The following is a 12,107-nucleotide window of genomic DNA, read 5'->3' on the forward strand; positions in this document are numbered from 1 at the left end:
ACCCACACCCGCACACACACACACACACACACACACACACAGAGCGAGAGAGAGATTGCAAAAATGAAAAAGACAGAACCAGACAGAGAGGAAGTTACCTTCACAGAGAGAGTGTGGGAAACCCAGCTGGTGCCTCTTTAAAGTGCAAACATCAAAACAGAAAGTAACAGTCTTCCATGCTTCTCAGTCTGTATATCAATTTGCATGTGCAAGTGTGTGTGTGTGTGCTTGATTGTGGATGTGCTTTCTCTGACTCACTGGGTTGAGCAGCACAGTGAGAAACAGCTCTCCCCCATGGATGCTTTTGTCCAGTTCCTTGGGTCCACCAGGATATTCCTTATAGTAGATGGTGTGAGTAAACAAACCACACGTCTGACGAGGCAGCACCTACGCACATATAGACAGGCGATAAAAGGGAGAGGTTGTTAATATCTTTCATATCTTCAGTTTATAACAGGTATAACAGTCAAGTAAGCAAAGTATTATCAGCAGGTTCTAATTTCAAAAAGGCTTAAAATCTGTTACTGGCCAATCAAACAATACTCCTGTGATTTTCTGCTGCTCTCCTATTTACACTGAGGCATTTTTATCCAAGTTTGCTCAGCTTCCTCTGAGACAAAAGGCTTTATACTTCCTCATCTGCAGTAGTAATCCTGAATATATGTAAACAAACTTTAATGTGTAAAATCAGTGGAGTTCCCCTTTAAGTGGCAAATGAAATCACCATGACACAATGATTTTATATTACAAAGGAAACTAAAGCAGCTACTTCAGTGTGGTGTTTTTGAAAGCTATTTCAGGTTCCAAAGTACAAACAAACCAGGTGAGATGACTTGAAATAAGAAAAATAACACAGCCGGCAGAATAAAAAGATGACAGACGTAAGAGAGAAATGTTCAGCTATAGAGTCAAGCCTGTCTACACTGCAGTTTCTCAATATGAGAATCAGACAGCAGAACAGACCAGAGATATTCTGATGTGTTCTATTATAGAGCATATGGTAGTGTTACCTATCGCAGTGGAGAAGCACAGGTGCCAGTTCTACAGATGGTTCAATTCACATTCTTGCAGTGTAATAGACCTTTTTCACAGCTGGTATTCTGACTTGTCATAGAAGGACAAATACAGGTGGAATGAATAGCTTTAGGTGCTCAAATTCTGGGACTCTGCTGTTGGGAATCCTGGCTCAACCAACACAGCTTACAAACAGGATGGGGCCATCATTAAATGTTGTTAGTTCCACATGTACCTTTTCTGTAAGGACAGATCAACATATCTGCTGTAAAAAAAGGCCAGTAAGAGCCAAAGTAGGGCTGTCAAAAGACACACCATTTACTGCCTCCCTGTGCCTGAGCTATGAGTCCTGAAGAGCAGTCCAGTCAAGATTACTTCACTACAGCAGTAGAGACCTTATTTTCATGCAGGTGCATAGCAAAAAGCATTGATTTGCACTGGTGAAGTTAAATCTTCCTGGGGCACTGTTCAGATTTCTTCCACACCTACACCTGTTTAGTATTTTGGCGATTCCCTGTTTACTGAAGCGGAAGAGGTGATAATGGATTACTTTAAATCCCACCTCGAGCAGGTGCACCACTCACCCTTGGCCATAAAAATACCAAAAGTACACCACCATACCCTGTTTGAGTTGCATATGCTGTGCTCTGACTTACAAACCTGGAGCCCAGATGCAAATTTCTCAGATTCTCTTTATCATGACAATGACATCTATCAGTGTTTTGGTTTGATAAGTGACAGCAAGAATAGATTTGTTTTTTTTTTTGGCTAGTTCTAAAATCTAATATTATAATTATCAGAGTGTCTTTATAGTTTACCTCAACTGTAGCATAGCAGTTGTCAGTGTATCCATTGAGATCACAAAGCCACAAGTCTTTAGGCCAATGTAATTACTCTATGCAACTGAAAAAAACCCCCACTAAACTGATGTGCCCAAAAGATATAATAACCACAGAAGTGAATTAATCACCTTCTCATTAGGTCATTAAATGACAAGAGAAGAGAAAAGAGAAGAGAAGAGAAGACATGAAGGTCTTTATTGTGAACTCCTTGTGGAGCACTTCTCTGTGTGAAATAGAGAGTAAAGCCTGGAAGCACAGATATTGGTTTATCTATAAAACACTGCAGACTCATTCACACAGACGCATGCACGCACGCACACACACACAGAAGTGAGTGAGAGAGAGCGTGAGAGAGAGAGAAGGCCACCAGAGCCACAGACACTCAGCACTATTTCACCAAACCAATTATCCACAGAGCTATAGCTCAAACTGATCTAGTACATTTTAAAAACAAATACACACACACACACACACACACACACACACACACACACACACACACACACACACACACACACACACACACACACACGCACACACACACACACAGCACAATCCCATATCTCAGTCTGATTTGTTCTGATACTGTGGGTCCAGTGGGTGGCTCTCAATCTGCTGACAGAGACACACAAACACCAATTTTACAGCTTTAACTCAACGTCCTGTCCTCCTCACAGCAAACAGAGATGGAGCAAAAGGCAGAGGAGAAAGAGATTAATAGACAGAAACTGCAAGAAAGATTGGAAGTGAAAAAATGTGAAAGGTAAAGAAAATGGGAAGGATGTGAGTAATGTCCCATAATAACTTTACAAGAGGTCAAGATCTGAAAGCTCACCAGTTTATGGTGAAGTGGCTTAAAATTTAAATTCAGCACGGACTGAGGGTCACATGCTGTACACACAAACCATCACACAAAGTGCCTCTCAGAAAAATGTCTTACCTCCATGAGCTAAGTTTGGTTTCTCTTTCCTAATCTCTCTTTGCAATTTAGTCAGTGCAGCATGCAGTGTCTTGGAGCCTTTCACTATTTTAATGCACTGCTTTCACTTTCCTCCTCAGTCTTAGCATTTTAACAATGGCTGCTACAGTAATACACACTTGTGAATCGCAACAGTTTTGCAGAATTTGACAGAACAATGCCACTCGTCTTTAGATCGTTTACAATCAGTCCAAAATGCTGTGGCCTGTTTGCTGACAGGTACTCGCAAATGTGAGCACATTACATCTATTCTTGCTTCACTCCATTGGCTCCAGGTATGGTTCCCGATTCACTTTAAAATACTTCTTCTGACCTGCAGAGCCTTAAATGGGTTCTGCTCCCTCTTATATCCTTGATCTTTTACATCCCTGTGTTTAGTTGTAAGGGGATTGTAGTTGTTCAAATTTCTGTTATTATAGAATCACACTAAGGACATTTCAACCATGTTGGCTTAAATATTAAGATCCAAAGTTCATTCTTGACCTGAGCAGTCAGCGGATAAAATAATCTCACCTCAAGGTCAGTTCAGTAGCTGTTCTGGAGCTTCTGAACATATCGCATCATTCTAATTTGGTTATGATGATTTCTTTTAAGCAGACATGGATGAAAAAAATGAACATTTTAACATCATTTTGACTGTTCTGAGGGAAACGGAGGTTGTTGGGAGTGCACCATGAACAGAGCTGCCCCTCTGGACAGTCTCTGCCCAGCAGTGCTGGCTTTGAGCATGTGCACGCTGCATTCTGGCTTTCTAGTAAGCAACAAAATCAAGTCATTTCCTGACAGACCCGAGAGATGAGGAAAGCTCACTCTAAATGATCATTACTCTGTCATTTACGTGTGTCCTGCTCAGCTACGATACTGGTACATGCACAAAATCTCCAACTGGAAGAGCAGAAAATAAGCCTACTCCAACCAATAAAAATGTGTCAATAGGATAATGTTTTATTTGAAAGACAAAAGAAGCAAATGTTTTAAAAAGTGTTCAGAGAACAGCTGAATCTGTCCCTGGGATCGATGGTAAGCTTGAGAGCAGTTTTTGTTGGAGTTCAAGGAAGTTGTTTTTTTAGCTATCCTTTAAAAAATTCTTTTTTTGTTATAAATTTAACATTTAAATCATCTGTCAGTTTGTTCTTTGTGGTATATCATGTTGTAAAGCGTTGAATGTGTATTTTTATTCAGCGGCTATTCAATTCAGTGATTCATGAATGCTTCTCATTGACATAGTATTGATAATGTATAACAGCACATTATAGCTTGTCAAAATGTCAGCTCTGTATTGTGTTGAAAGGAAGGTGGATTAAGTGGCTGTCTTTTATGATGCTGTGACAAGTTGTCAAGAAATAAAAGCAGCCTTCTAGGACTGATTAGGAAACTGACAAAGCTGCCTGTTCAAATTGTTTGCTCAAATCTAGCAGAACAACATGGACTGGTAATTTTGGTGTCAGATGTGATTGGTTCTTTTGTCAATTAGGTAACAGTTAAACACATCAACAAAGACTCTGATTGATAAGTGAATGAAGAGGAGGAGGAAGAGACATAAGGAGGGATGAAGACAACGTGTTTAGGTGAAAGGAGTGACAAGAGCAATTCTGTTGCTGTCTCAAGCAGTGACTGGTGAATCATTTATTGAAGCATGGAAGTGCAAAACTGCACTCATTACTAAATACTTATTCCATGATACACACCCTGTACATATACAAGTACACAAATGCACACACACACACACACATATACACAAAGAAGCTCACCCCTTCAGTTACATTGGGAAACCATTGAATCAGTGTGGAGCTGACTGTGCTGCGGTGAGGCGAGGTCAAAGAATTCATAACAGACATGCACACACACACACACACACACACACATATACTGCATTATTGATTTTCTGTTTAAGACCTCTAGAAACAATCAGGGTACAATTTACTAGTCGGCAAACAAATACATGAACAAAAAGACAGTTTCTCAAAGGAATTAAAAAGAACAGCAGCGAAGCAACATATCTAAGCAAACTCTTGTTGTCTGTGCATTTAAGCTTGCTTTGACTTTCTTCTTCAGACAATTTAAAATTTATTGTTTTAATTTCAGTTTGATTAATTAAGCTAATCGTTTTTCCTCCTGGCAGGCAAGGACAACACATAATGTGCTGTGAGGATTTGATTCATGATCCCTGGATCATCAGTAGTGTTACATTAAGAGAAGCACCAGATGACATACAGGGATTCTTCAATAAGCACTTAGATGTGATATTTATCATGTTTCTCTGAGCACCCCGGCACCTCTGGTCGTCAGACAGTGTACATCTTTGCCATTTCTGCTGGGCTGACACGATTAATAAAATGTATCTATACACAACACCGGCTCCGACTTGTATCTACAGATACCTACAACAAACAGCGGTGGAAGAATAATGAAAACTACCTCTAGTCATATAAAAGATTCAAAACAGAGGAGAAAAGTCATAAATAATCACAAAGGTGTTTGCCTGTAAAACATATTCTGAATTGAGACTTTCTAAATTTCAGTGACACAGGAAAAACTGTATGTACAGAAACGTGTCAGCTGATCATAGATGTATAGATAGATATTTGTGCGCACTTGCTAATGCACCCCTGGGGCTTTTCAGAGATGTGTGACTAACAAGGTTAGCTCCTCACCATAATGTTGTTGTGGATGAAGCCCTTGCGGTAACGGGCAGGCTTGAGGTGGGGATACTCTTCAGTGCTGGTGACCCTGATGTTCCACACACGTCTCCAAGCCTCGTACAGCTGCAGGTGTACCGGGTAGACGCCTGAGTGGTGAGGGGCCACGGCATAACCCATGTCCACTGGGATGTTGTGCTCCTGGAGGGGATCAGGTATGCGAGGGTTAGATACAAAAACAGAAAAGTTCTGGCACAACTCTGACAGAGGACATGGTCGCACATAAACACACGGAGCCTGACAGTCTGACCTTGTAGAAGAAATGCGCAGTTTGTGTTGTGCTTGTTACAATGCCGGCCTTCGGGCTGGAAATTAAATGAAATATAGTTTGTGTGAGCAGGTGTGTGAGGGTGGATGGTTGCTGGGTGCATTTACCAGAGTGATGGTGTTGTCCTTCACTCTGACACACACCTACATATACTGACAAAGCTAAGCATCAGTGGCCAGGGGATGAGGGAGTAGGGTATGCATGTGTGTGTGCTGTAGAGGTTAGAGATCACAATTTATGATCAGGTTGACCTTCAACAACTTGAACCAGCCCCCTTCACTGTACTGTGTGAAGTATGACCCAGAAGAGTCATACAAATCATCTCCACTCACTCACTCACTCCCACACACACACACACACACACACACACACACACACACACCACCAAAGCACAGCAAACCAGAGCAGCGCAACAAAAGTGCCTGACCTTCAAGTTTAAACAGGAAATATTAAAAAGTGTTCAGGTCATCAAAATAAGTGAATCATTCCCAACTGGGAGATCTTTCTTTGTTTTGTTTCAGAAAATGACAACATGATGGTAAATGCAAAAATAATCTTATTATTGGTGCTGACAGAAATACAGATGAATTGTTTTGTTAGTCAAGTGTCATACACCTACAGTAAAACCAGCTGCTCTTCCCACTTTGGCTTACAAGACATACAGACGCAAGAGAAAACTAAATGCATATTCAAACCCATCAGATATCAACTTTGCAAATGAAAACTACATTTCTCTCATTCACTGATAATAAACATTTGATTTGTATGTAAATATGTACTCTAATCTACATTTATCTGTCAGGTCAGACAGACATTTTCAGAAAAAGCTTAACTTCAAAATCTTTATTAGAGTAAAATGGACAGAATACTATAAAATCCATTTAAAGTAAAGCTATTTTCCTAAAGCACTGTGGACTCCCCAACATACTATTAAGGATGAAGTTAATTTTACTATGGCCGGCTGGAAAAAAACCCACTGTTTCCTCCCTCCCATAGTCCCACATACTATAGCTGAAAGTGTCTAGACCTGGTGGAGCAAGAGGCATTCACGTGTACGTGTTCATGAGAGTACCATCCTCAACCAGTAAGCGGACCTTGAAGAAAACTATAGGTTTATCCCAGTTCCCCTAAATGCATCCACCTTTCCCTGACATGCGTCTTTTCCTTGTGTCTTAGTCCCGCCCACGTAAGATACAAAGAAAAGATGTAAGGGAAAACTGCGAGGAGAGAGACACCGAGCGAACACATTTCAACTGACATGAGACATCCCTTCCTTGAGCCGAGCCTTCATATGAAGCAACCATTCACTGATTTCCAACAAAGGGGTGTGTCAAGCCGTAACAGATGTCAGCGCAGGATGCACTCATGTCCTCGTTCTTCAGCGCAGCGATAAGAGCTTTGGGATGTCCTTCATCATGGCAGAATGATTTCTGGGTCAAGGTTAGGGACCAAGAAATGATAAAATAAGAGAATTGGGATCCACATAATGATTAGAAATAAGAACAACCAACCAATGAGCTCAAATGAAAACGTACTAAATAAAACAACTGTATTAATAAACTACAGTAGATCCTAAGTTTAGGTTTTAAATAAATTCCATAGCCAACACCAAATACTACGTAAAGAAAGAATACTGTCACCTGATTAGAGAGGGAGTGAGTGAAACTTCCTTACAGGATCCGATCCAAACATTCATTTGCAACTCATTTGCATTGATAAATATGTTCTACAGGAATTGTAAATTTCCTTTCCCCCCCCATCAACATAATAAGGGCTTGTCAGAAAATGTAAACTAGAGCACATTTTAAATGAAAACCTATCAACATGTAACACAACAGATTCTCTGTTGTGCATTTTATGTTACATACTCTGTAACACAGTGAAAATAAGAAATTCTGAAACTCCGAGTAAAGTCATTTCAAAAAGTACTTTGACCTACGAGCACCATGTCTGCAATCTGAATGACTAACAGCAGCACGTCCTTGAAGAAAATGCAATCATGGGAGACGAGAGTGATTAAAAGGACACAAAGAAGAAAGCAACAACGAGATAGACAGCTGCAAGAAATGTGCGCGATTGTGTGTGTGTGTGCACATTCATCTCACTAGTGCAAACTCCTTGTTGAGAACCATCTGCTCCAGCAGTGAGGACTCGTTGTGGAAAAGGTGAGGCTGCATGTGGCTCCACATGTGGGGGAACCACCAGAACTCATCCACATACTTCAACAGTAAATCATCTCCCTCGTCCTCCTCCGCTGTGCCTGCACGCACAAAAACATACATGTACACAAGGACAAAAGGACAAAGGATGAAACTAATGTGTGCTTCACACAGATTTGGAGCACGTGAAGAATTTTTGCTACTGTATAGACACAGCTGTACGAGTATATCATCAAGCAACTGGGCTGTCTTAAGGTCATGCTGCTAAATAAGGTGTGTGGATGATACCATGGTGATGCCACATAAGAACGGATGCTATGGTAATAAGTTTCATTCTGTATCAGATTTCTTCTGAATATAGCCGCCTTCAGTCGATGTTTCTTTTCCAGTGAATCCTACTTACTTGTTCTCTAAAAACAGAGAACTAGAAATTCAAAAAAAAAAAGTCCTAATATCCATAAAAGAGCAAAATGTCACAGCTTCACAGATGTATGTCTAAAGATATTAGATGAAACTGACTCAGTCCCATTAATACCAGTGTGTTGCAAGTAAATCCTTTGTTTGATGAACTAAATGTAGTCACTTATTTACAGCTGTCTCTATGTGTAATAGTCCTTATATAGGTTATTTAAAATGATTTTATTTCTGTAAAAAAGCACTGAATTTACTGCGATGCAAATACCTAAATTAAATCCTTTCTACCTTTGCTTTCATCTTAACAGGACATATATTTCACATCAACCAATGGCCTCACTAATAAAGTTATTTATCTAAGGTCAAGGTGTAAATAGTTAGTTGACAGATGCATTTGCACTATGTACTGTATGCTTTGATGTACAACTTCATTAAATCTACATTAATAAAACTACGGGTTTACACTGAACTGCAAAAAATGACCATTAATTCTATATTGATGGATGGTGCTACATGCCAACAAATGTAAACAAATGTTAATGTGAAATTCTCCATTTAGAAAAATCAGTTTACAATCAGTTTAATCCTTACAGTTCATCATAATCACCAAAAACAGCTGACCTCCACAAGGTCTGGATGATACATGGCCTTTGAAAAAATAAATCATATTTTATTACCAAAGTGAAAGTAAAAATGAAAAAAAAAAAGTGTTTTACACCAAACATCCATTTACAGTATGGTACAGTATGCTTAGTTTGGAACACATGGATAGTTCTCATTTACTGATGGTCAAATTATTTTGTCCATAACTTTTGCCTTCTTGAAAATATCCAGAAAAGTCATTCGCACACACACACACAAAATAAGGCTAAATTATAAAATAATACCTTTTACAGAAGATGTAATAACAGACCTGTATGGTAGAACTTCCCAGAGAAGCCCAGATTGAAGGTAAAGTTGGAGATCTGAGAGCGCAGCTGTTTCTGAGTATCAAGCAGAGCCTGTAAACAGACAGATAAATACAGATTATCCTATGGCTTGACAGTGGCACCAGTCACCAACAGCATGCTACTATTATTACAGCATGTTTCATTGTTTTGTCTGTTGTTATCCTGCTTCGGTGTTTTCCAGTGGCTACTTCTGTCCTTACAGTTACCTCAGTCCCTGGTTTCAATACTTGAATCAGGATTTCCTCCACTTATTTAATGGCTTCATTAGTTTACTGGCCTTTAAACAAAGACTCTGTAATGAGTGTTAACTAAAGAGAGCCGCACAGCCGCACACACAGTCTCACACTCACCAACGGACGGTAATGCGAGTTAATGAAGGTCAGTGCATTAGTAGCCTCTGGAGGGTGGACTAATAACCCCACACACACTCCTCCCTTCTCATCATTCTCTCCATCCATCCCTAACACTACCAAGTGAAACCTGGTCACCCCCCTTCCTCTCCCTGATTCTCCCTCCATTCCTCCATCTTCCCGCTTCTGAGAAGCGGGAACCTGCACTCGCCTTTCTGCCCCCCTTCTCAATTTGTCTTCCACTCCATCACGCCAGCCTCCACCCCACTTCTCTGAACCTCCATCTCTCCCTCGCTTGCTCAGTGAAAATGTCACATTCTCAGGAGACTGGGCTGTTCTAATTTAAAAGGAAGGCTAAAGCAGCATGGAGGAAAGATCGCTCCCTCTCTTTGTAGAACTCTGCCCTTGCTATTTCCCTTGTATTGTCCCGCCCCAACTTCTTGCTCATCATTAGCGCCCAAACAAAAATGTTGTTTATTTATAAAATCCTTTCTTAACATGGTATATTTCAGTCTTTCTCAGTCCTTCTGCTGGGCTAAGTGCCACATCTCTACCATCACATCTCTTACCACTCTTTGTCATGCTGCTCTTAATCGATCCCAAGGAACCTTCCCTGATTTACGAGACCAGAGCAGCTGATGTCAGTGCAAGGAATGGGTTCCAAGCAGCCTCTGTCTCTCTCGTTCCTCCTGTGAGAGTGTCTTCCAAACAACAAATATATAGAAACATGCACAGAGCGTCTTTATTAGCTCTAATCTAATGGCGTTGAAGATGGCCGCATGCTGACAGATGTGCACACTTCCCTAATCTGATCCCCTGTCTCCTCTGTTATGAAATCCTCTACATCTTACACATACACACATTTGCCTATCCACACACAAGCAAATGTGTGGATACAAAGACTTAAGAATCAAATTACTGCAAGTTCGTAGCCGAGTGCTTTGCATTGTAACTCAATATACACTCCCTGACGCACTTGGTGGAAATACATTATTAACACGTGTGCTAGTAGCTGTGAGAGTCAGCGCGGGTGTGTGTCCAAGTGTGCAGTGTATTAGTTTAAACTCCTCATTTATATTCTGCTACCTAGCATCCATAGCTGAAAGCCAGAAAGCATTTCTAATGTGTCAGTGAGATTCACAGCAACAAAATGACCATGCAGCTGCATTTGCATGTTTTTAGTCCTTTAACTGTCACAGTCAACATTTTGTCACCTAATTCCACTGTGAGCCATTTAAAAAACTTTCTTTGTTGTCATGCAAAATCCCCCGAAAAGGGATTTCGCTGACTGCCATGTTTAAGCAGAATCAAAAAAGCATGAGGTTTTGAAAGTAACAATGTAAACTTGGCCTTTTTTTTGCATGAAAGAGACTGTTCAGAAACTAATTCTGAAATTGCACACACTAGACAACTAACCAACAAGAAGAGGTTTCAAAACGCCACCTGTGCTGTGCAACCGCATTGCTGATTATGAAACTTTCATAGGCAACAGATTGTTCACTGTGATAGAGCAGTTCTCTCAACCAAGTTTCACTTCTCTGAAAAGAGGATATCAAATCATTGAAAATATATATTGTGTATTAGGCTGTATTATAGACAAAATTTTGAGTTTACTGGCTCCATTTCAGGTTTAGGGATAAGTGTAAGCCGGGGGAGATAATCAAGAGGACGCTACTGATGAGTAACCCCATCCATTCCATCCATTTTCCTCCGCTTATCGCGGGGGCAGCAGTCTAAGCAAAGATGCCCAGACTTCCCTCTCTCCAGACACTTCCTCCAGCCAAAAAAAAGCGTTCCCAGGCCAGCCGAGAGACATAGTCCCTCCAGCATGTCCTGGGTCTTCCCCGGGGCCTCCTCTCGGTGGGACATGCCCGGAACACCTCCCTAGGAAGGCGCCCAGACTGATGAGTAACCTACTGTAAAATTTCAAACCCTGTATGAGATGTATGTTACTCTAGAGATTTTGTGGTAAAAAGAGACTTTATTTTACTTTGAATTCTCTTATCTGATGTTTTAAAATATTCAAAAAGAAAATCTGATATCAGAAAGGTGTAGGGAGAGGTGGTTTCTGAAGATATCTGCCCACCTGATAAACTGTTCAGATGGACTATAAAGCGGCTTAAGAACCTTCCTGATTTGAACAGTAGCCTGTCCTCCCTGATTTTACAACATTTTACCTTGGATACTCAGTGTGTCCTATCCCTATAAAGGAGACATGAGACCTGTGTATTATTGGCAAATACTCACAATACTATCACATCAGGGTACTACAACCACAATGGTAACAGGATGTTCTGTAAACACCTGAGTGAACCACAAAGCAAACACTGTGCAGGGCAAATTGCGGCAGGTTACTGCTCTTCAACTAGAGACCTGGGCTTCTGTATCAGAGGACTACCGTATCAAAATACAGACAGTGAACATATGACAAA

General features: G+C 40.6%; 1 protein-coding gene across 3 annotated transcripts in view; it reads right to left on the minus strand.

Moving 5' to 3' along the window:
• ndst3 (N-deacetylase/N-sulfotransferase (heparan glucosaminyl) 3) overlaps nucleotides 1–12,107 on the minus strand; it is a 44,109-nt gene that overhangs the window by 21,652 nt on the left and 10,350 nt on the right. For 2 of the 3 annotated variants that reach the window (XM_020602165.1, XM_020602166.1), the window contains exons 3-7: nucleotides 9,289–9,376; nucleotides 8,967–9,023; nucleotides 7,908–8,062; nucleotides 5,490–5,675; nucleotides 259–387 (exon numbers count right to left, since the gene is read on the minus strand). In XM_020602165.1, the coding sequence (XP_020457821.1) occupies nucleotides 259–387; nucleotides 5,490–5,675; nucleotides 7,908–8,062; nucleotides 8,967–9,023; nucleotides 9,289–9,376 (615 nt within the window). The remainder of the gene's footprint in view (nucleotides 1–258; nucleotides 388–5,489; nucleotides 5,676–7,907; nucleotides 8,063–8,966; nucleotides 9,024–9,288; nucleotides 9,377–12,107) is intronic. The other variant, XM_020602167.1, reaches the window with a different exon arrangement.

Source organism: Monopterus albus, unplaced genomic scaffold, assembly GCF_001952655.1.
Source record: "Monopterus albus unplaced genomic scaffold, M_albus_1.0 scaffold54.1, whole genome shotgun sequence".
In the NCBI taxonomy this organism is placed as follows: domain Eukaryota; kingdom Metazoa; phylum Chordata; class Actinopteri; order Synbranchiformes; family Synbranchidae; genus Monopterus; species Monopterus albus.